This window comes from Mizuhopecten yessoensis, unplaced genomic scaffold, assembly GCF_002113885.1.
Source record: "Mizuhopecten yessoensis strain PY_sf001 unplaced genomic scaffold, ASM211388v2 scaffold9987, whole genome shotgun sequence".
Taxonomy (NCBI): Eukaryota; Metazoa; Mollusca; class Bivalvia; order Pectinida; family Pectinidae; genus Mizuhopecten; species Mizuhopecten yessoensis.
Window position 1 is genome coordinate 250878 of NW_018408322.1, and position 24243 is coordinate 275120.

The window sequence follows — 24243 nt, forward strand, 5'->3', positions numbered from 1 at the left end:
TATGTAAGTGCTACATCCCCTCGCCTTCAGTCTCCTATGTCGTAATTTTTACAATCTATCACCCGTATGTGTAAGTGCTACATGCCCTCGCCTTCAGTCTTCTGTCATAATTTTTACAATCTATCACCCATGTATGTAAGTGCTACATGCCCTCGCCTTCAGTCTCCTATGTCGTATTTTTTACAATCTATCACCTGTATGTGTAAGTGCTACATGCCCTTGCCTTCAGTCTCCTATGTCGTAATTTTTACAATCTATCACCTGTATGTGTAAGTGCTACATGCCCTCGCCTTCAGTCTTCTGTCATAATTTTTACAATATATCAACCATGTATGTAAGAGCTACATGCCCTCGCCTTCAGTCTCCTATGTCATAATTTCTACAATCTATCACCCATGTATGTAAGGGCTACATCCCCTCGCCTTCAGTCTACTATGTCGTAATTTTTACAATCTAACACCCATGTATGTAAGTGCTACATCCCCTCGCCTTCAGTCTCCTATGTTGTAATGGTGAGCTCTGGTCCTTACCCCGTGTCTTTTTTAAGGTTCTGCAGACGTGATTTCAGTTTATCACACTTCATTTCCATTCTGATGGCTTTCTCACACAGGTTGGTGCTCTGGTCGACAGCTCGGGTGAGTTCTGTTGCCAACTTCCCGTTCTCCTCCTAACCAAGGCAATCAGAAACTTTATACAGGTCAGAGTTCAACTGTTTAAAAAAGTAACATTTCTATTTATATTTTTACTCTAGTAGGCCACTTTATACAAATTTTCCTATCCCACTCTCCATAAGTCCTTAAATGACTTCAGCTGTTATTAAGACGTTAAACCCTATAGATACAACCAACCAACCCACTCTCCATTCAGAAGGCAATCATGTCCAAGTAATTTCTGCTCGTAATTTTTTTCTTCTCAACTTTACTGGCTTATGTAACTTCTTTAAGTAGTCTTGCATCCTGGCACCTTATATTCTTCTTTATTACACATGTAGAAGGTTTAATGACATAACAGTTTTCTTAGCGAGAACTTGATTCATTAAATTGACCTTGCGCTTTGACCTTAGCCACTACTGGGCACTACTTTGATGTGTCGAAAAAAATGTAGTAATTTTTGTAATACTCTGTAATTGTTTTGCTATAGAAATTTTGAGTGTGTGGGAAAATATTTGATGTGCAACTTTTATCTGATTGCAGTGCGGAAATATTTGTGTTGGCAATGCTCTGAAATTTGTTTCAATATTTTATATACCTATAATCTATAAACAAAATTTGGCATGTGGATATTTTACCCCGATTATTTACTCAACATGAAATAGCGAGCATTTTAACTTGTGCCAAAATGTTCACTTTACGAAAGTATTAAATTGTGTTGCTTGACCAAGATAAATGATTTAACTGACAGACAGAAAAGGCAAACACTGAATCCCCTTGGATTATGAAAAGATTCTTGTAACACAAATAATAAGTGTTTCTAAGTGACGTTTCGATGACTAGTACAAATGACAAATGATCAGACAAATGACCATTGAAGCGTATGCACACAAAGGTGTAAAATGTGTACAGGAATTGTCCACAAATCGATGTTGATTTGGTTACGCTGTAAGAGTATGTAAAATTAGTTGTATCCCATTGGTCGTATTCGCAAGAACAATGACATTGATTCTGTATATATTGAACAATTGTAGCACACAGCTACAAATAATTCAATTTGGATCGATACAATTCTCGCCCAGCAGTTCTAAATTTAATTCCAGCAATGCTAAATGTTTATACCTCAAGATGTTTGTTCTTTTCCATGACAGCTCGGAGTTCTTCTGCTGAGGATTCCACACTGGTTGTACTACTGCAGGTACTTCTACAACACAGGTCATATAACTACGGTAACACAGGGGTAGCTCATAGAAAATACTTGGTATAAAGTGAGTACTGAAAGTAGCTGTCACACAGGGTCGTGACGTTTTAAAAGTACAGCATTGCCTAGTTCTGACTTGTACAACAATACAGGGCTGTCTAGTTCTGAGTAACTTTATAAAATCGAACTCCTTGGGACAATTACGACACAGCAATGTCTAGCTCTGGTGAGTGCAACACCACACTGTCTAGTTCTATATCTCTTCATATACTGTCTAACAGTTCCATATATCTACATATATGTTGTTGTCTAACAGTTGTATATCTCTACATATACAGTCTAACCCATAGGGTTAATTACAGCACAACACTATCTAGCTTTACAGCTAAACCATCTTAATGTCAGCCTGTCACTTTTATGTTAATTTTCAATTAAATTCAACAGGTGGTACCCCTTAACAAAGCCGGGAGTCCTGCGGTAGGATAGATGCTTAACTGGAATAACCCATAAAACAATAAAGTCTAGTAATAACTATATATTAAAGTATTCTGATTAAAACACCATAAAGGGAGATAATCGTTAAGAGTCTAATTCATGTTAACATTGATTTAAACTAAAAACTAGACTTCACATTTTCATACGTGTTTTTCAAATGTTTGATCTCTATCTGACAGTTCATAAAGGAAGCAAAATATTTAAGTATTTACAGTTTATAATCTTAATAGTTCACTGATGACTGTTACAATGCTGTTATACGTACATGGTTGAGATTGAGTCGGGACAGGTCGCACCTCCTCCAATTAACTGTAACTGTAACTTCTGGACCTAAATACACAAGAAACAGTCAGGTAAGTCAACATTCACACATTGCCAAGTTAAATATGAAATATCAGTAAATTGAACAGCAGTGGATAATTTCAAATTCCAATAAGTTGCAAAAATAGGTTTATATATTTCTGCAACATTTCTTTCAAATCCCCCGTCGTTACTCATTGCCTTCTTCATACAGGAGTGATTAAATATTTTTCTCCCCCACTTTCCTAGAGTACTGTAAAAATAAAAGTTGAAATGGTGAAGCCACTACTTTATGACATCATCAAGGGTGCATAAAATGTGGCGCAAAATTGATAATGCTACTGTGGTTCCACTGCATAAATAGATGGTGACGTCTTCAGAATAGCATTTGAGCTATTTTCCTGGGTAGGTCAAGACAGATTTATCTATATTACCCAGCAAAAGGGGGAATGCACCTGTGAAATGATGGGTTAATCCTACTGTCACATGGACACCAGTAGCAGGACTATATAGGATACTAATTTGACATTTTATTGAAGCCAGTTCTAGAAGATACCAAGCAAGGATTAGGGCTGAAGCGATAAACACACTTCATGATAAGATATGTATCAAGATACTTATATCTGCTTAAAAAAAAAAAATCTGTTATGTTTGAGTGCAGTATTTCAAAGAGTTTTTTCAAAATCTTAAATAGTAAATACTATTAAAATATACTTTTGCATGATTTTAGTACTTTTGGGTATGACTGCACAGTGGACCACATCTTCACAAACGGATTCCAAAATAATAAGAACTATTTTTAGAGTTAAATAGAAACCTGATTGATAATTGCAGCATTGTTAAGTGTATCGGGATACAGGCAAACAAAACATTTCGTTATGATACGCAAAAAAGTGTCGTGATAGGACACGGTTCAATGAATCGTTTCAGCCCTAGCAGGGATATTACTGACATTGGTACTGTGACATATATATATATACCTAGCCAAGACTGAATTGATGCTAGCTGTACTATAGATAAATTATAAAACTTCATATACATCAGCACTACAATGAACTCACCAGGGATTTCAGTCTCATTATTTCCTCTGTCTGAGGATCCCGGTTGACTATTGGTTTGTTTTTGATTTTCCGTGCTCTGTCGGCATACCGTAGGGTATTGAGGGTTTCCTCCATGTTTGAGTCAGCAGGGCTTACACAAGCAATCATTACAGTATGACTGTTTCCACCCAGTGAATCTGTACAAAATAAATGGATATTTTTACAGTACTGTAGAAAGAAGCTATAAGTTATATGTATATTAATCATAATGTTCGCCTGCAACAGTGAGCATAATCTACAATCAGATCAAGCTGATCTCTATCAGGTAAATCGGGAGACATATCTGTGAAGGATGGGAGAAAACATAATGACTTTATACTAATAAACCAAGAAAAGGTGATAAAATCTATTACAGAGAAAAGGAATTTCTTGAGAGACAAAGACTGACCTTGTAACAACCGCGTAAGTTTGGAATCCCTGTACGGAATATGATTACGCTTGCTTGCTTCCTCCCCGAGAGCACTGATGACATTACCCAGGGCCAACAGACCGCGGTTGATATTAATGCCTTCCTTGAACCTCTCCCCTTCTGCCTGGGTCCTCTTGGCTCGTTCTGAACCAGCCAAGTCAACCAAATAAAACTTTGACTTGCAGAAGTCATTCCTGTCAACACAAGTCATATCAAACTGTTAACAATTATGGAAAAAAAATGATGGTTTACAATATACTTGAAAACATATCTAAATTCATTCTTTTCTCTCTATTTTCTTTCCAAAGAATGTTGTGGTTTTTTTCTGTCTTGCCTCTAACAAAGAATCTGGGGTGGAGTTAACTGCTGGTCCATGGTCAGTGGTTTTCTGGGCAAACCAACTGATTTTTCAACAAGCTATCCCGCCGGGCCAGTAGACATTTTGCGAATTTATCTAAAATTTCATTTTAAAAGCTTCGTTTTAAGCCCTGAATGCATTTTTTTCAGTCTTTCTTTGCCCTAAAACAAAATATTGGATTAAATACAAGCAAAAAATCTTAAATGTATCATTATCAGTACCAATAAATTTATGTGGGCAAATTAAAATCAGAGCAAACTTGTTTTAAATGGTCATGTTGCAAAACATTTATGATGTGAACCTTGTGGTAAAACTGCATTAGGGCAATCACCATTTTCCACCCTAAAGTCACACAATGCAAGTTTCCATTTTCCTATCTAAATGCAAAAGTAAAACTGCGTAAAACGTTGCCAAATACTTACATGTCATCCTGCTTCTTCTGTTCAATGGTGACGGTGAAGATGGCGTGTGATCGACTAGATGTGTTGTTCATGGCCGTAGAACCGGTCGTCCTGCTTTGGGAACCTCGGGTCAAACACTGCATGGTCTCTTTGTAGGATTTCACCACCACCTCCTGAAGTCCTGGCAGCTAGACAAAAGTAAATTCTAACAGTGAAATATACCCTAGGGAATATCCAGGAAACATTTATTTATGATAACACTTTAATACATATATATATATACATGTGTCATCTTACTTCAGCGATACATGCTGTTTTACTTTCTATTGTTTTTCCCGTTTCCCGACCGCCCCTATTTTTCATGCTGACCCTAATACATTTTCTTTGTGTTTTTTTCACAGTCACTGTTATCCATTTATTAGCCATTTAATTGATCAAAGTGTTTAATTGTTATGCGTTTTATTAGCCTTGGCTTGTGGTAAGCGTCTGAGTTTTATTTAAGGATAGTAGTTAAGTAGCAGTAGATAATTGTGGTTATGATATAGGTTGGAATCTGTACATGTATATTAGTGTGACTGTCTGTAGTCTAGGGTGGGGTAGTCCAGTCTGTGATGTCAGTGTTTGTGCCTCCAGCTGGTGCTGACAGCTAGAGTTAAATTTAGCAGGATTTATGGCCAGTTTAATCTAGTCGTATAGGGATTGAAATTCAGCAGGATTTCAGCCACATCAACAATTTTAATGTAGCAGGATTTCGCTAAGGACATATAGTAAGGTAGTTCAGCTTAGCTTGGGAGTCGAAGGAAGAGACAGAGTTGGGTTGGGAAATTGAGTTAAGGTCTGTAGTCTTGAAGAAGGAGGTTGAGTTAGGGAGACTCAGTCGAGAGGTCAAGAGATATAGGACGGATAAAAAAACTTGTGTTGTAAATATAGTGTAAAATTGAGAACAGAAAGCATTAATAATACGAAAGAGAACGTAACACTGGTGACCATCGGTGAAGTTTGCTCAACACAAAAACTAGGAAAGGAGGGATTTTTTTATTTGCGTATTTATTTCACATGAATAAAAAATCATTTATATTTGGTGCCATTCATACATCATTAAAACAATGACATATATATTCTTAACATTCACGGAGGTAATCAGGAGATTTTCTTCACCAAAATAAAATGTTTCCCTACCTACCCTTTTATTTTTTCTTGGAGCCGAAAAAAGGAAACACACATATATTATTATTTGGCCTAAGTGTTATAAAGTTTCATACCTTGATTCCCCCCTCAGTGTCTTCTCTGATAGACAGGGGCTCCCTCCGGTTTGGGGGACGCAGCAGATCATTGATGTCTTCATTGTGTATCTAAGGACAAGTGAATCAAATGTCACAAAGTTCAATCCAATATTTAATCAGCTGATAACATTACTAGATATTATAACTATGTCTACTGGTATTTATATTAAAGTAAACCTGATAAATTTACCCTACTTATCAATTCTGCCTGCTCCATTGTGAGTGTTTGTTTACTTATAGTTGTGAAGATTTTTTGTTCGATCTTACCTCTATGTAGGAGACTTTTGTTACGAAATCATAATCAGGTCTTGCTAGGATTCCTTGAAATAATTCATTTAATACACGTGGAATGATGCCCATGGCTGTTTCTTCTTCCTTTAGAGACTCTTCGTAACACCCTCCCATGGAGAAGGTCTTGCCACTGCCTGTTTGGCCGTACGCTAACACTGTGGCATTGTACCCTGTCAGATAGACAAAGTCATTCAATTGAACTACTTTATATATAATATATTCTCAGTTTATGTGCAACATCTGTAACCCTCTTTGCACCACTGGAATATGTCATGAAAAAGTCGAAGGCATGCGCTTAGCTATTTGATTGGTTTGTTTCAGGTCAAAAAAAAAAAGACCAATAATATGTATACCTGTTCTGAAAATATTACAGAGGAACAACTTCAAAGCCAGTCAATTTACTGTTAAAAGGTCAGACTTGTCTTCTTGTATCATTCATAAAATGCCATGTAAATACTGAGCCTTCGATTTTTCAGGCCATATTCCAGCTGAGGTGCTAGAAAACTTGAGAGATTGTAACATCTGAAATGTTGAGGATGCTGTATTTTAAACCTGTTCACTCTTATTGTAATAAATCTAAATGTTGAAAGTATTAAAGTATTGAAAAGGTTAACATTGAGACCACCTAATAGTGTAAAAGAAGTAGGAAATTTCCCTTTAGCTCAGCGGTAGAGCTGAGTGTTTGTTTACTTATAGTTGTTGAAGTTTGTTGAACCCACGACCCTTGGCTCTCCAGCCCCAGCAATGGCACTATCTTTATCACTATTTCTCCTCCCATTACAATAGTTGACATATATGTTAACATTTATTTTGACACGAATTCCAATGTAGCAGGGACAAAAGGGGTTGTCCCTGGTCCACTGTAATTCATTGATGAGCTAATAGTGGAGATTCTGTATATACTACATGTATCCACAGTGGTAATCATCTGAATTGTATCGGATGTTCAACTTATAAGGAACTTTGTGTCTCCAACCCCCTTGAGTGATTTCTTTCGACAGTTTTAAAATATATATATACATATCCTTAAATAAAAGAACGAGTTTCAAAGTAATTATATGAGTACACATATGAAGGCCTAGGCAAATCTTTAATTTATCAATTTACTGAACAACAAAATCATTCATAAAATTCTTTATCAAAGCCAAAGTTGGACAACAGAATAAGACCAAATCAAAAAAGTTGTTTGTTTCCAGTTACCTTAGGCCTACCTATACCCTAATTGTTTGTGCACACCCTAAACTTTTGTGTGCAATTCCCATGGAAATGCTGTTAAAATCAAGATCATTCTCCTATATAAACCTTAATATAAAAAAGATTGAAAAATAAGATATGTTACCTACCTAAATACTTTATTTTTTTCAGGCATGTAACAAGAAACAAACATTTTTTTTTACTTTAACTATACTGACCTTTAAAAATATGTTTAATAAGAGGGTGGACCGACATTTCATACACCTCTGATTGACTATTACAGGGACTAAATACATAGTCATAGGTGAATGCCTTCATCTTTCCAAGGATGATCTGTGGTTCATTCTTTGTAAATTGGACACACTTTTGACAACCCTCATTTTCCTCTTTTTGTATAAGTGGCCGACAGCGTACTGCCACACGAACAGGAATGACCTTGTCCGACATCCTGCTGCGAAACAGAAAAGATGAAAACATAACTTTTTAATAACAGTCATTTGAGTCACTGACTCACAGCCAAAAAAATATATATTAAAAATGAGTCCAGAGCACAAATGTCTGATTATGGAAAATAGAAGTAAGCATGAAGGTTTTGACGACAGAGAATATAACTTGAACATGAATATCTGCAATATCCAACCGGCATTAAAATATTATTGACGATGGCTGGCCTGGTAGAGCTACACCTCGACAACTGGCCCCAATCCTCGTGAGGAATGCTAGTCGTTTGGGTAACAAGTCGTTTCGGGACTTAAAAAATGTTCATTTATAAATTAAATTTCACTCCCGTTTCGCATCAAGTCCTGTAAATACACAATTAGTGTCAAGTATGGTTTTAGTCTATAATCTTTGTGTCACAACCTACCCATGCTTGGGATCATTAGTGTTACCAGATTGCTAGTGCTTGAGGGGATACCTACCAACATTTACCCGATTCACTATAGTCTCCATTATTGACATTAAGAGACGAATAAGTTAACATTTATGTTAACAATGTTTTAGATATGTGAATCAATTAATCAAATCAAGCAATATATTTTGAATGACGTTTTCATGTTGTGTATTTGTGTATGTGTGAATATTGCATATACATGTATTTACTTCATGCAGAAAACTTATATATGACAATGATTTGTAATATATACGTCTCTGCTTCATGTTTTATTAAAATCATGTATTTGGTAAATTTGACTTAATTTAAAATAACTAAATAAAATACATTCGTCAACTACGTTTAACCGGTATACATCATTACATGAACATTGATATTTATGACTTGATCGACCAAGAACGTTGTCGTTGCTTTGTAGAACTTCGGAACATCGGCCTTGAGTCTGATGGCAAAGAGTTCTACCACAGGTGCTCGGGTTCTGGAATATATGTGATATATTATCGCGATCGCACCCCACTAGATATCTTTACAGAAATTGAAAAATCCCGAAACGACTTTTGACATGTCCCGAAACGACTTTCGTCTTGTTACCGAAACGACTTCTAACCGAAACAATCTGACACCCTCGTGAGCCCAAAATTGTTTTACGGAACATTATTTGATTGTGTTGTGCATCGTCATTAAGGGTTTTATTTTTAAATTGCAAGGAGAAGTAAAGCAGGTTACATGTAAATGGAAACAGTCCATTTGGCCGGCAGTGACAACTGACTACGCTGTTGCACACATGCACATTCGGACCACGGCACAGGGACACGGTTCAATTATCAATTTATATCGGAGGCCTCTGTTTACCATGCATAATGGTAAACAAGGAGGCATCATATATAAATTGAACCGTGCCCTTGTGTTCGGACCATATTCTCGGTGTTTTCTAAACGCAATCAAGTCTGCTGTGAATTTGCATTGTGATTTTCCACGATCTCGAGTAAAATGCCACGTTTAACTGTTATAACAACACAAAACAAATTCAGTGATCACAAAATAACGTAGGTACAGTAGAAACGAGACTGCACGACATTAATATAGTTCAGGAATTAAGTTAAATCATCTGTGTGTCTCACCTAGTTCCCTAGTATTTTCCGTATTTTGAACGTGCCGCAAAAAATCCACCAATCGTAGTCGAGCTTTCATATTAGGTTGGGCGGGATCGAGGCAAAAAGCAGTTACTTCCCCTCGGTCGTTAATGATTTTAAGGTTGCACAACACTAAATGAGATTGCCTCGAGACGTGCTTCTACATGTACTTATATTGTCAGTATTTCACAAATAATAAATAAAAATAACATACCAAATGTTAATATTCATAGCATTTATTTATTTGTTTATCAAACCGTTTTCTCAATAAGAATTTAAGGACTGTAACATTTTTTTTCGTGGTTAAAATAGTTTTCTATCGAATTTACCTTAACTAAGTACCTCGCTCTGCGATATTCATAATTGATTATTTTTTCTTGTATCATTGTTTGACACAGAGACGTATAATACATGTAGTATACGTCTCTGTTTGACAGAAGAACATAACACCCACCCACGCATCATACAGATATATCGTTCTTTTGAAAGACATTCTTATTTTAAAGAGTTGATCTTATATCGGCCTTACCCATGAGAAAATAACAAAATGTTATACAGAACAAACTTTTAACCCCTCACGGAATACATTGCCTGCCTCTGACACTTCCAGTTTTCTAAACAGTATCTATCACACCAGGGACGTACATACGTTTAATTTAATTTAATAGTCTCCGATCACACATATCAATGTTATAATTAAAAAAAGACTAATTCCCCTTTCTCGCTCGTTTTCATTTTTTTTTTTGCTGTTTATGTGTGTTTTGTTTGTTTGCCTTTTTATAATTTTATGAAATAACATATTTCCTTTTCATTTGATATTTCAATGCTTAAAAGTTTTATTGCACAACCCCTGTTTAAGATTCCAGATCCGGCCCTGATAAAGCAAATTTTGTAAATTGACAGAATACACACTTATACAGACAAATTAAGAAAAAAGGCGGTTTAATTGATGACCAGGGGAAACAACTAATGAAGACGGATTATTTAATTTGTCAAGATACCATTTGTTTATTACCCAATACACACGAGCAGGAAACATATATTTCTATTAGCAAATGTCGATATAATGCCCCTCGTTTGAAGGTTGTTTTCTCGTTTTATTTAAGAATACTTTTTTACGTTTATCCGGCGTTTTTTAAAGATTTATATCTGTTTCCGTATCATTTTCCAGAGGGTAAATCGGACGAAATTGAGACATTCTACATTAAATAATGTTTTTATTGCATTTTATATCAGCATATATAATTTCTGTTTCTGAAAACACATTCAGTATGCCAGTGTAAGCAGTATTTTTTTTATAATATATATATTTTTAGATATTGATATATATTTTTAGATATTGATATATATTTTTAATATTGATATATATATTTTAATTTAGTAGATTCGCCTGCGTACCAGCGTATAGGCAGCTACTCGCCTGGGGTTTACTGTAAATTTATAACTTTTCTGTTGATCTAAGTTTTCTATTTTTCACTGTTTCTATCAAACGAGTTCGCATTAATTATATTAAAACGAAATGAAATAACGTTTATACTTATAACATAATTCTAAGTTTATATTTTCACTCATAATATATTACCACATTAAGAGCTATTGTGGACATCCCGCGAGGCACATGCGGGTGTTCCCTCCTCCAGGTGAACGAACTTTTTTACTTGAAGCGGCATTTCAGAATATTTTCCCGACTAATCCAAGATCGAAGCTAATACGTTTCATGTAAATATTGATAAATGACAAAGTAGACAAAGGTCGATAATTGATCATGCCGAGAGCTCTGTATCCGAGTTAGCATTATCGACAGCGATACATCAAAATAGTTCAAAAACACTATATTTCCGTGAAATACAAAGAAATCGTCTGGCACAGATGTTACAAGATATGGATTATTTAAAGAAAGTGGGTGAAAGGTCAATCTCTTTGCAAGGTACTTGCATCAGGAATATGAAAGTTGATATCTGTATCCATTCCAATGTAAAGATATAAGGCGTTGGCAAGACACAGTTTCCACTAGAGACGATATAAAGTTAATTTTATACCACAACTAGGAAGGCCGTGCTCAGAGTTTCCCCCTGAACATGAAGATCAATAACAAAGGAAACCACCCAGAGCTATACTTACATAATTCATGTATTAAATGGGAAATATATAAATTTTGAAAGTATAAAAAAGTTTGATTTGAATTTCAAATACTGATTCTATACTCTACGTTGCACGGATACAAGGGATGGAGATATTGCAAAGAGTTTTAAATGTCGACCTAGGGGAGGGGGATTATTTTTACCCCCGAATGTGTGAGGAAAAGTTTTTCCCCTTTGATTTACTTATTTAAGTTAAACTATCTTTGAAATCTAAAGGTTTCGTCGATCTTGATACAATATATCAAATATAAAATAATGAGTTCGTATTTCAAGGTCCAAAGGTCAACGTCAAAGTCATAAGCTTAACAGTTGATATGTTGTCAACATGTTGATCATCATCAGTATACCGACTTAAAGGGAAGAGTTGAGTTGAGGGGCGGGGGGGGCATATATTACAGACGTTTTCTAGGTGTTTTTTTAATTTAACGTCTGTAATCAATAATAAAGTGATTTGTCATATGCATCTAACATAAACACATTAATTAGCAATGTCCTATTTTATTTGGTTTCCGAGACGATGTTTCTTTTCATGTTTCATATCAATCTGCTTTAATTGCGTTTGAAACACTTTATAAATAAATAAATTGAGAATTATTCATACATATGCATGCGTAAATCAATTTCCTCCTATGCATAAATCAATCATCGTAAAATGGATACATAAAGTCTGCATACATGCCATAATTTAATTCCGGCGTCCACATATAACAAACTATAGATGTATTTCCTGAAAATTTAAATTCGTTATCGGTTTTATATTGTCACAACACAAAGGCCATAGGTCAAGCTAGAGAGTCAGCGTGAAATGTATAGAAATAGAGTAACTGCGCTCAATGTTTCTGAAATTGTGAGCGTCTCTCAGGGTTATACCAGTAACACCGCTGAAAAGGTTAGGTTTTAAGTAAGGCAGTACTTCCCTATCTAATTCCATGACTATGTACACTTTTCCCTATCAGTGAAGTCTCGTCCTGAGACTTGGCCTGAGGAAACCCATAGGTCCTCCCTGTGTACCAATGCACCTTCCTTAATTGACCAAGGTAACTGTCATTACAAATTGTATGTACCACAGAGTCACGACGCCGCCACAGCTGGCCGGCGAGCGGCCATTCAGTCACTGACCACGATCGACTTTGCTTAACTAGTGAACGCTTCTCAGGATTATACAACATCGCTGAAAAAACTGGATTGTTGATAACCTAGTATTTATGTCGCTTATTTCTTGTTTTTGTTTTACGGTAGAAAGCCAAACGTAGGTTATGTAACAGAGTCATGTGAAACCGATCTGATACTCAAGAATTGGTTCTGTGCTCAAACCAACTTCTTTTCCACCCTTTAATTATGTGACATATGTAAGAAGTCAAGTGTAAACATTGACAGCAATATCTAGATTTAAGTCAGTCCGAAATTCTTCCATTTCAGAATTGTGCTTTTATAATAAATTTATCACCGGAACAAGAAATTGGGCTAGAGTACAAAATCTGAATTTTAGCATGAGAACGAATTCACGAATATTGAAAGAGATAGAGACGCATCATGCGAAGGATAGTATAAGAGAACAGAAATCATGCATTGGCCGTAATACGCCGGTTGGCAAGGGAGATGGTTGTCAAGGGAGAAACATCCGGGAACGAATTGCAATAGAGTAACGAACAACAGAATGGTAGCATGATGAAACATAGCAATAGAGCAGGTCGTACGACGACGAGTGCCAAGGTAGACTCTGTGGAAGGAAATGTTCCGACTGAGTAAAGGAGAAACTTCGATAAAGATTTAAGATCGAAGCAAGCAGGCACATGTCAATGTAATCTACATGGAAACTTAGTAGAAGGCTCAGAATATAACCTCGATTCCAAATTGAACATTCGTCACATTTTACAATAGAATAACACGGCGGGCAAGTTTGCGTCCTATAGATGAGATATGCGTCAAACGCGAATAAGAGGAGGAGAAGACAACTCACAAAGAGTGTATTATGTAACGTCACAATCGCAAGTGTTTACTAAGCAACGCCGTGCTATGCAACGCGACACAACTTCCTTGCTCTATGACAATGGCGACAGACGAAGAAAACGGCGAGGCAAAAGTCATGTATGACAGCGAGCTATCTTTGGAGGACCCATACAAGGCTCATATTATATACAGTGAACAAGAACTCGCCTCCTCGGACGAATCAGAGGATTTCACTTCCTCAGACGAATCCACGGTTGATTCCTTGGAGGCTCTGGAGGCCGTTCAACTTCCGGTTTTGTCAGTGTCCCAGCGCTTTGGTCATTTGATCACGGGTCAACTGTCGAAACTCAGACAAGACGTTGAATTCACTTTCCCGGCGCACACGGTATTGAAGGACGACGAAACTCAGACAGACTCGGTGGAACACACTTCGGCCTCTACCAACAGCGAAAATGAAGTCGTCGACCTGACAGACGTTCTTCAAATGCAGTCGACCATCCGCACACTTACCGATATTTTAACATCAGTTGTGCAGTTATCGAAAATTGTGTCATCGGCAAGAGATGCTACAAAACATATCGTAGCGAACAGAAATGTATTGGAAGGTAATTATATACGATGACATAAGATCCCAAACTCCAACAAACAAAATGTCCAACATGCACTCCTTTGCTCATATTAAAATGAAATAAAAACCCGTTACCAATTCAGAAAATAGTTTGTAAAAGAATGTGCAAGAATTCACATGAAAAACTGTAAACAGCGAACTATTTGCCATGCTTTTATGATTTATGTTTTATGTATTTTTTTCTTTGTAGAGGTTCGTGCCAAATGTGATGTATTGGAAAAAGATATTGGCGATCAAATCGGACACAATGTGAGTAAAGCAAAACGGACAGAAGTCGACTGCAGGGATCAAAGAACAGAAATGAACTCCATGAATCAACGGACAGAAGTCGACTCCTCGGACCAGCGGACAAACGCATGCTTTGAGGATCGACGAGTAAGTTTAGAGAAATAGAAGGGTTATCATACACCTAAAGCACAAGAGCCGTGATAAATAATGAAACTGAACTGATAAAAAAAAAAAAAAAAAACATACAGAGGCAATTGTGTGTTACGTCTTTAGCACATATTTCATGATAAATACATTTTAACTCCTTACCCACCCTAGGTTTTTAACAATCAGGCAAACCATATTATTCAAATAAATCGATAAAGTATACATATGGAGTTTTTAATGTTTACATCTACCAAAACCTACATTGTCTCGTTCATTGAGTCATGATCTAGCACAGGGGCTTGTATAGATTTATTTATTTATACAAGGTGTACTTACTGTACATGTCATGGCGGCGATAGTTGTAGGATTCCGACGAATATCTCTCTTTAAAGACTTGATTATTATGGTAATGTATGTTGTTATTTGCATTAGAATACTTCACAGTACTCAAACATCTATTCCTGTAAAACATATTAAACAAGTAAATAAATAAAAGAAGATATAATATAAAATAAAATAAAAAATAAATAACAACAGGAAATAGTGAAAGCATTACTTCAAGGCCATTCTTAAATCTAAAACTGACCCTTACTATTGTCAGGATAGTCTACCTATCACGTGGAATGATTTAAGTGAGAATTGACGGTTTTGCCAAAAAATGCGGGGAAATACGGAAACTGGGATTATTGCGCTAACAATAGTGTTTTGTATTACAGCTGAGCCCTACAGCGTCGATTTGCCGACTTTCGGGGCTGCTTCAGCAGGCCCGGGACTCGGAAGGGTTGTCCCGGGACACGGAGAAGAGACAAGGACAGGGAATCTTGGTCGGGGATATGATGAACATTCTGTCTGTTGTTCGGGAAATGATCAATGACATTACCTATCAAATGTAAGTGACAGACTATTCTTACGTAAGTTTTACTCCATGATTAAAATTATAGATGAAGATTTAAAATGCAAGGTATCTATTTTATATATTTTGTGTTCGATGGCCAATTGCGAGTTCGAAAAATTTCAAAAGATTACTAGAGATTTTTCTGGAATACCTTCAATTATTTTTGGGGTTTATTCCGTATATATACTAAAACGTATTTTTATTGGTATATATCGCATTGATCAACCCCAACCCAACCCAAAATAACAGTAGTTACTGGTTGGGCTGTCTGCTATTAGGGGGATAGCCCGAATTCAATTATGTACAATATGATGACGCACCATAAGTTCTTCACGTTACATCATTTCCACCATCGGAATCTACATGTATGTAAATTTGTTATTTTTAATTTATTTTTTTATGTTGACTCCAATTTTGATAAAAACTTACATCCTGTAAATGAATTATAAATTGTTTTGGTTGTTGATATTCATTTAATTATCTGTGGCTCTGTTTTTGTGAGATAACTTTTCTTCTCTACAAAAAGTTACAGTTGACGTCATATCCATGGGTCACAATATCAACAATTTACAGTTGGAGTTACTCGTCATAACTACAAATCTAAGTAAGGGATTATTATATAAATATATTCAAGAGAAGCACGGCGTAGTCCTCTATATGTGTGAAACATGAATTTTATCAAAATCCGACGAATAACGACGTCGATAATTTGATTGAAATAATTAAGTGTATTAACTTAATTAGAATGGCATCACGTGAGATACCAGATAGCACCTCACTGTATTTATCTCCGTCTGTTCATATCGCGACTTCAAATGCTCGCAAATCAGTCATTTGAAATGCAGTATTGAAACTTAGTATTCACGAAAATTACTGCAATTCGTGATTTTTGTCGTGTATTTTATTTTAGCAGTTCAAGGGCTGAAACAAGGGAATCACATATTCAGGTTAACATAAACTGGCTGACCCCGAACATTTCTGTAAAAATAATAATAATAATAATAATATCTATTCAGGTAAAATAGGCATGTTATTACAAGATATCACAATTTAGAATAAAACATACAAGTAAGATCACAATGCAGCTTGTAAATAAAAAGAATATTTTGTATTAAGACAGAATAAGAATAGATCTATCATAATAAAAGGTTTCTTAATTCAATCCTTGCCATATATCACAGAGTATAAAAATCTAAAAAAAGTCTAATACACTGTAAAAAAAAGGCAGATATTACTAGAAAATGAGACAGACTATTTTTTAGTACATGAAGGTAGATATAAATAAGTCACATAATAGGAGTGGTGTGTGCCATTTACATAAGATTACCCATAAAAGCCACAAAGTGGCTTATTTTCGATGGGGTCCAAATAACAGTAAAAATATGAAAATCAATACGGTAACGGTTCAGATAGCACAGAACAGGATATGTGTGTAACATATTAGATAATTGATCGGTAGAATTGTATTTCCATTTACATAGAAAAAATAAAACAATGTAAATAATTATCCTCAAAATTTTATAGATTTACAGTATGTTCCCGATAGGTGGCGCTAATAGTTATATAAATTTTCTGATGTAGCCGTTAGGGTCTCGCATGTAAAAGTTCCTTGGCCGTGACAATGGACCGTTTAGGACGCCCATCCATTTTCAAAAGAAAGAGGAAGTGAACGCCATCTGTAATGTTTCGAATTGAAAACTATTTTCTCGTCGTTCTTTTCAGGAATTCGATGACAGCCAATGAATGCAAAACAATTGATATCGGCGTGAATACCGTGATTGATCACAGGACTACCTCTCGCATTCTGGCAAGTGATGGTGATGAGGTTGAAAAACCCGGCTCACGTCCAGAAGATGTCAAGGGCAACAAGTTGACGGAGAAATTACCGGAAATGCCAACGAGAGGTGTCGAAAGAGAATTATCCCTGGGCGTTTTAGCTTCGTTTTATTCGGCCCTCTCCCATTTTTCGAGCGAATCAAGTCTTGATATAGTAATACCTAGCAAATCACGTGTCAGAGATGGTGACAAGGCAAAGACTTGTGTTGGTGTTGAAGACACAATTAGTGCCGGGAATTTATTTGTGTCAGAAAGTGACCATGAACAGGAAACCGGCTCTCCTTTTGGTGTCAAAGACGAAAATGTAGACTTCATGGAGTCTAAACATAAAACTGCGGACGAGCTAGGTGACCACAATTTAGAGGAATCATGCCTTGCGAGTGTTGGTAGTCGCGGCTTGGGCCAGGGAGGTTTTGGTAGTCAAGACTCGATCCAAACAGGTGCTGGTGATAAGGACTCGGACCAAGCTCGAATAAGTCAACAACGAATGAGCCAGACATGTAATACAGGTCAAGAATCGGACCAAAAAAGCATTGGTGACCAGGAAGGTATGGTAGGTCGCGACGCGGGACAGGCAGATTTTGCAGAAAAAGAATTGGGTCATGAAGGTGGTGATGGTGGCGGCTTGAACCAAGGCGGTGTTGGTAATGGCGGCTCGGACACAGGATGTGTTGGTGGTGGCGGCTCGGACCAAAAAGGTGGTGTTCGTAGCGACTCTGGCCAAGAAGGTGCTGGTGGTGGCAGCTTTGACCAAGAAGGTGTTGATGATGGCGGCTCTGGTCAAGTAGGTGTCAATAATAGCGGCTCGGAACAAAGGGGTGTTGGTATTGGCGGCTCAGGCCAAGTAGGTAATGGTGGTGGCGGCTCGGACCAAGGATGTGTTGGTGATGACGGCTCGGACCAAGAACGTGTTGGTGGTGGTGGCTCGGACCAAGGAGGTGTCGGTGGTGGCGGCTCGGACCAAGGAGGTGTTGATGATGGCGGCTCGGGCAAAGAAGTTGGTGGTGGAGGCTCGGGCCAAGGAGGTGTTGGTGGTGGTGGCTCAGACCAAGGAGGTGTTGGTGGTGGCAGTTCGCACCAAGGAAGTGTTGGTGATGGCGGTTCGGGTCAAGAAGGTTTAGGTGGCGGTGGCTCTGGCCGAGAAGGTGGTGGTGGTGGTGGATCTGGCCAAGAAGATGATGGTGGTGGCGGCTCTGGCCAAGATGTTGGTGGTATCGGCTCGAACCAAGGTGGCGTAGGGGGTGACGGCTCTGGCAAAGAAGGTGCTGGTGGTGGCGGCTCTGGCAAAGAAGGTGCTGCTGGTGGTGGCTCTGGCAAAGAAGGTTTTGGTGGTATCGGCTCGGACCAAGGAGGCGTTGGTGGTGGCGGCACTGGCCAAGAAGGTGCTGGTGGTGGCGGCTCAGGCGAAGAAGTTGTTGTTGGTGGGGGCTCTGGCAAAGAAGGTGTTGGTGGTGGCGGCTCTGGCAAAGAAGGTGCTTGTGGTGGCGGCTCTGGCAAAGAAGGTGTCGATAATAGCGGCTCGGAACAAAGGGGTGTTGGTATTGGCAGCTCAGGCCAAGGAGGGTTTGGTGGTATCAGCTCGGACCAAGGAGGCGTTGGTGATGACGGCTCGGACCAAGAAGGTGTTGGTGGTGGCGGCTCGGACCAAAGAGGTGTCGGTGGTGGCGGCTCGGACCAAGGAGGGGTTGGTGATGGCGGTTCTGGTCAAGAAGGTTTAGGTGGCGGTGGCTCTGGCCAAGAAGGTGGTGGTGGTTCTGGCCAAGAAGATGATGGTGGTGGCGGCTCTGGCCAAGAAGATGTTGGTGATATCGGCTCGGACCAAGGAGGCGTTAGAGGTGGCGGCTCTGGCAAAGAATGTGCTGGTGGTGGCGGCACTGGCCAAGAAGGTGCTGGTGGTGGCAGCTCTGGCGAAGAAGTTGTTGTTGGTGGCGGCTCTGGCCAAGAAGGTGTTGTTGGTGGCGGCTCTGGCAAAGAAGGTGCTGGTGGTGGCGGCTCTGGCAAAGAAGGTGCTGGTGGTGGCGGCTCTGGCAAAGAAGGTGTTGTTGGTGGCGGCTCTGGCAAAGAAGGTGCTGGTGGTGGCGGCTCTGGCAAAGAAGGTGCTGGTGGTGGCGGCTCTGGCAAAGAAGGTGATGCTGTTGGCGGCTCTGGCAAAGAAGGTGCTGGTGGTGGCGGCTCTGGCAAAGAAGGTGATGCTGTTGGCGGCTCTGGCAAAGAAGGTGCTGGTGGTAGCGGCTCTGGCAAAGAAGGTGCTGGTGGTGTCGGCTCTGGCCAAGAAGGTGTTGTTGGTTGCGGCCCTGGCAAAGAAGGTGCTGGTGTTGGCGGCTCTGGCAAAGAAGGTGCTGGTGGTGGCGGCTCTGGCAAAGAAGGTGATGCTGTTGGCGGCTCTGGCAAAGAAGGTGCTGGTGGTAGCGGCTCTGGCAAAGAAGGTGCTGGTGGTGTCGGCTCTGGCCAAGAAGGTGTTGTTGGTTGCGGCCCTGGCAAAGAAGGTGCTGGTGTTGGCGGCTCTGGCAAAGAAGGTGCTGGTGGTGGCGGCTCTGGCAAAGAAGGTGATGCTGTTGGCGGCTCTGGCAAAGAAGGTGCTGGTGGTAGCGGCTCTGGCAAAGAAGGTGCTGGTGGTGTCGGCTCTGGCCAAGAAGGTGTTGTTGGTTGCGGCCCTGGCAAAGAAGGTGCTGGTGTTGGCGGCTCTGGCAAAGAAGGTGCTGGTGGTGGCGGCTCTGGCAAAGAAGGTGATGCTGTTGGCGGCTCTGGCAAAGAAGGTGCTGGTGGTAGCGGCTCTGGCAAAGAAGGTGCTGGTGGTGTCGGCTCTGGCCAAGAAGGTGTTGTTGGTTGCGGCTCTGGTAAAGAAGGTGCTGGTGGTAGCGGCTCTAGCCCAGAAGGTGCTGGTGGTGGTGGCTCCGGCCAAGAAGGTGTTGTTGGTGGCGGCTCCGGCCAAGAAGGTGTTGTTGGTGGCGGCTCTGGCCAAGAAGGTGTTGTTAGTGGCGGCTCTGGCCAAGAAGGTGTTATTGGTGGCGGCTCTGGCAAAGAAGGTGATGCTTGTGGCGGCTCTGGCCAAGCAAGTGTTGGTAGTATTGGCTCGGACCAAGGTGGCGTTGATGGTAGCGGCTCGGACCAAGGAGGTGATGGTGGCGGTGGCTCTGGCTTTGATGATTCATTTGCAACATATGATGAAGAAACAAAGGAAGAGCAAGGATCGATTATGTTAAATGGACAGAACCCATGTTCAGACGATTCCCATAGAAAAGGGCGGGATAATGATATTCGAGATTCACCGAAACAAAATTTCAAGTCATCTTCTCTTGGTTCTGAATGTGACGCAAGCAAAGAAACAGGAAGTGCATCAAACGGCAAGCGTGGGAAACGTCTTCTTCCTCGGCCTTCTCACTCAGACACGTCCGTGTGTACGGGGAAACGACGACGACTCAAGAGTATTTTATCAGACGGAAAAGACAAAATGAGAAATGGTGGTAAACGGAAGTCACAAACGAACGCGCAATCAAAGAAGTCATCAGGTGGACAAGGCTTAGGCAGAAGATTGATACAAGCCACGTGCGCCGTGGTGTCAGTCGCGGGGTTAATGGGTGCAATGGTTCAGGGCCCCTCGGGGTGTCCATGGCCCCCTGCCTTGGTGGAAGATATGTCAAGGATAATTGATCTGGACTACTTATAAATGTCGCTAACAACTGTGTGCAATCAATAACGGGAGAAATACGTTGTTTGTTATTTATGTGTTTTCCTTTCTAATTTAAAAGGGTTTTCATGTTTTCACCAATGCCGGGGGTAGAAATTAACATAAAATACATTTTACTTGAAATGTTTTGATTTGCTTAAAGCAAAAGTTGATGTTAGTTCAAACCATATTTTATTTCAGCATGATATATGTCAAACTTACATACATACAACAAATCAATACAGAGTTCAGAAATAAGTATTAAGATCTTTGTGTAAATATATCTCCTTAATACCCGACAAACTGGAAATTACCAAATTCAACGTGACGTCACGAAAGAAGAAAAATAATAATAATGATGATGATTTTTATGCATAACCGATTATGGCACTACCTGCTAAAGCTGGTATGATATAGTTAAGAAGATAACTTACTAAATATATATAAATATTAGTCAATTATCACTTTTCGGAATTCTTCATATTACGTATGCATTGCTATTAATATATACCTGTCTTTGACACTGTAACGCTATATAATCTAACCAAGTTCAGATGACATTCATATAAGCTATAAATGCACTGACCCACGTGTTGACGTCTTCATTACTATGACGTCATAATTGAAAGGTTGGATACCACTAATCCTCTTTTAAAGATGACTATTTTTTATTTAACATGCATAAAAGATACATGCACCTTTTTAAATGATTATTTCATAATCGTGTGAAATAAATAAAGTTTATATATAAAGGAGTAATACATTATAGTTATCAATCATGATTGGAGACTTGCATGCTGTGCCGTTCGATCGTTAGCAAGCAATCTAGCTTCCTGAAATTTATGGAAAAAATATGACTATTGCATGTACCGGATACGCTTATATTTTTTCAAGTGCCTGGTCTCGCTTCTGGAATTTATTGGGTACTAGCATAGTTTTATTTATATTTTGGTGTATTTTCATACCAGATTTGAGTGGGGACTTTTTTGTATATTGACGATGTGTTTTGTATTTAAGGAAACATTGTTGATGTATATCTGTATTATTTAAATTTTAACATAAGTATTTTACATAGTTATTGATATATTTTGGCTTTTGGAAATGGATACTATTATAAACTGAGTTTTATATCACTTTTACATTACACAAGGATAGCATTTATAGTGGTAATTTTTCGAAGATAGTAGCATGTACCGGATACGCTTATATTTTTTCAAGTGCCTGGTCTCGCTTCTGGAATTTATTGGGTACTAGCATAGTTTTATTTATATTTTGGTGTATTTTCATACCAGATTTGAGTGGGGACTTTTTTGTATATTGACGATGTGTTTTGTATTTAAGGAAACATTGTTGATGTATATCTGTATTATTTAAATTTTAACATAAGTATTTTACATAGTTATTGATATATTTTGGCTTTTGGAAATGGATACTATTATAAACTGAGTTTTATATCACTTTTACATTACACAAGGATAGCATTTATAGTGGTAATTTTTCGAAGATAGTAACAAGGAAAGGTGTTCAATGACTTCCTAGTGTAGTCTTAATATATATTTTATTGTATGTAGTAAAAAGATTTTCAGTAATGAAATTATATATAAATGGCGGAATATCTTAATATAACACGCAGGAATGGAATCACCATGCTTTAATAAGATTTCTTTGAATAACACCAGAATGAGTAATACAAGCAATTATCATTGACATGCTGATGGATGAGTTTATTGAAAAGTGAACTCATATATTGTCAACTAATATATAATTGTTATCAATTACCTATTATAAGATTGATTATGGATCCCTAATATTGTACTTTTGACTGTAAAATATCATTAATTGGTTGTATATTTATAGAATAAACTGTTAACATTTTTTGGTTTCCTATAACCGTTGAAACTTATTTTGGATATATAGTAATTTTTACATTTTCGCTGAAAATTCATGTATAACTGTTCCCATTTATACACCTTTATGGCTAAGAAAGTATATTGTTATTACTTTTATAACATTTACTTACTAAATGTTGAAATAAAATTCAGGATGTATTTCGATTATTTCACAAAACAGGATAAGTGGAATCTAAAACGATCAATGTCTTTCATTATGGAGACTTCAAGACAATGGTATGATAAAACAAAGAATAGTTTTAAACTGTTGAAGAGTTTCCTGTTATTTTGATTCATAACAGTTACCGTAATTATTCACTTAGATGCTCAAATCTCAATCAGGATATTTGAACGATTCTTTCCCGAAACTTACTAATCGGGATTTTAATGATCAATGCTTGATAGTATGATGACTTCAGGACAATGATGTAATGTCAAATCATATATCATTTAAATGTTTTGAATTTTTTCCTGTTATTTATTTCATAATATATGCTCTAGCCATTCTCTTTAATGCTCAAATCTCAGTCAATTTATTTATACATTTATTTATTCATTCATTCATGCATTCATTCACTCACTCACTCACTCACTCAATAATGCATTTATTGATTTATTTATATGGATGGTATACAATCAAATATGTGAATTTGTTTATAGAATAAGTAAAAATATTTTCCATGACATTAGTATTAAGAAAACCAAATATTCTTTTTATTACTACATATGGGTTCAACTGTGAATTATGGCAGACTGTTAGTCATTTAGTTCCTCAAGTAATTATTTGATATTATGCATTAAGTAAATCATAACTATCTGGTGTTCATTTAACGTTGCAATCATGAAAAACATTGTCCCAATAATTCTCACTCTCTCTCGTTACCACTAGCCCTCCATCACTGGGTCGCGGGTTCGAGGCCTACGTAGGGCAGTTACCAGGTACTGGCCGTCGGTCGGTGGGGGTTTTATCCGGGAACTCCGGCTTTCCTCCACCACCAAAACCTGACACGTCCTAAAATGACCTTAGCTGTTAATAGGCCGTAAAACACAAACAACCCAAACCAAACCAAACCAAACCAAACTCTCTAGTAGTACAGTACAAGAGGTAATGAATGGTTTCTATTTATGTGAAATGAAACTTTATCGAAATTAGAA

General features: G+C 38.1%; 2 protein-coding genes across 6 annotated transcripts in view; one reads left to right on the forward strand and one right to left on the reverse strand.

Annotated features, from left to right (window-relative positions):
• The window catches only part of LOC110459216 (chromosome-associated kinesin KIF4A-like), a 74008-nt gene that overhangs the window by 22427 nt on the left and 27338 nt on the right, over positions 1–24243 (reverse strand). The window contains exons 1-10 of one of the 2 annotated variants that reach the window (XM_021511365.1): positions 9696–9761; positions 7901–8133; positions 6465–6658; positions 6177–6266; positions 4936–5102; positions 4135–4349; positions 3708–3883; positions 2612–2676; positions 1773–1854; positions 531–667 (exon numbers count right to left, since the gene is read on the reverse strand). In XM_021511365.1, the coding sequence (XP_021367040.1) occupies positions 531–667; positions 1773–1854; positions 2612–2676; positions 3708–3883; positions 4135–4349; positions 4936–5102; positions 6177–6266; positions 6465–6658; positions 7901–8129 (1355 nt within the window). In that variant the 5' untranslated portion in view covers positions 8130–8133; positions 9696–9761. Of the gene's footprint in view, positions 1–530; positions 668–1772; positions 1855–2611; positions 2677–3707; positions 3884–4134; positions 4350–4935; positions 5103–6176; positions 6267–6464; positions 6659–7900; positions 8134–9695; positions 9762–24243 lie in introns of those variants that run through there. The other variant, XM_021511366.1, reaches the window with a different exon arrangement.
• Positions 13844–22360, forward strand: LOC110459214 (uncharacterized PE-PGRS family protein PE_PGRS54-like). 4 transcript variants are annotated; one of them, XM_021511363.1, is made up of 5 exons: positions 13844–14403; positions 14617–14801; positions 15518–15690; positions 17419–20677; positions 20759–22360. In XM_021511363.1, exons 1-5 carry the CDS (start codon positions 13893–13895, stop codon positions 21197–21199), a joined length of 4569 nt encoding a protein of 1522 aa, XP_021367038.1. In that variant the 5' UTR covers positions 13844–13892; the 3' UTR covers positions 21200–22360. The 4 variants fall into 4 exon arrangements, with proteins under 4 accessions (XP_021367038.1, XP_021367039.1, XP_021367037.1 ...); XM_021511364.1 differs by having other exon boundaries at positions 17419–19658; positions 19779–22360; XM_021511362.1 differs by having other exon boundaries at positions 13845–14403; positions 17419–19658; positions 19689–22360.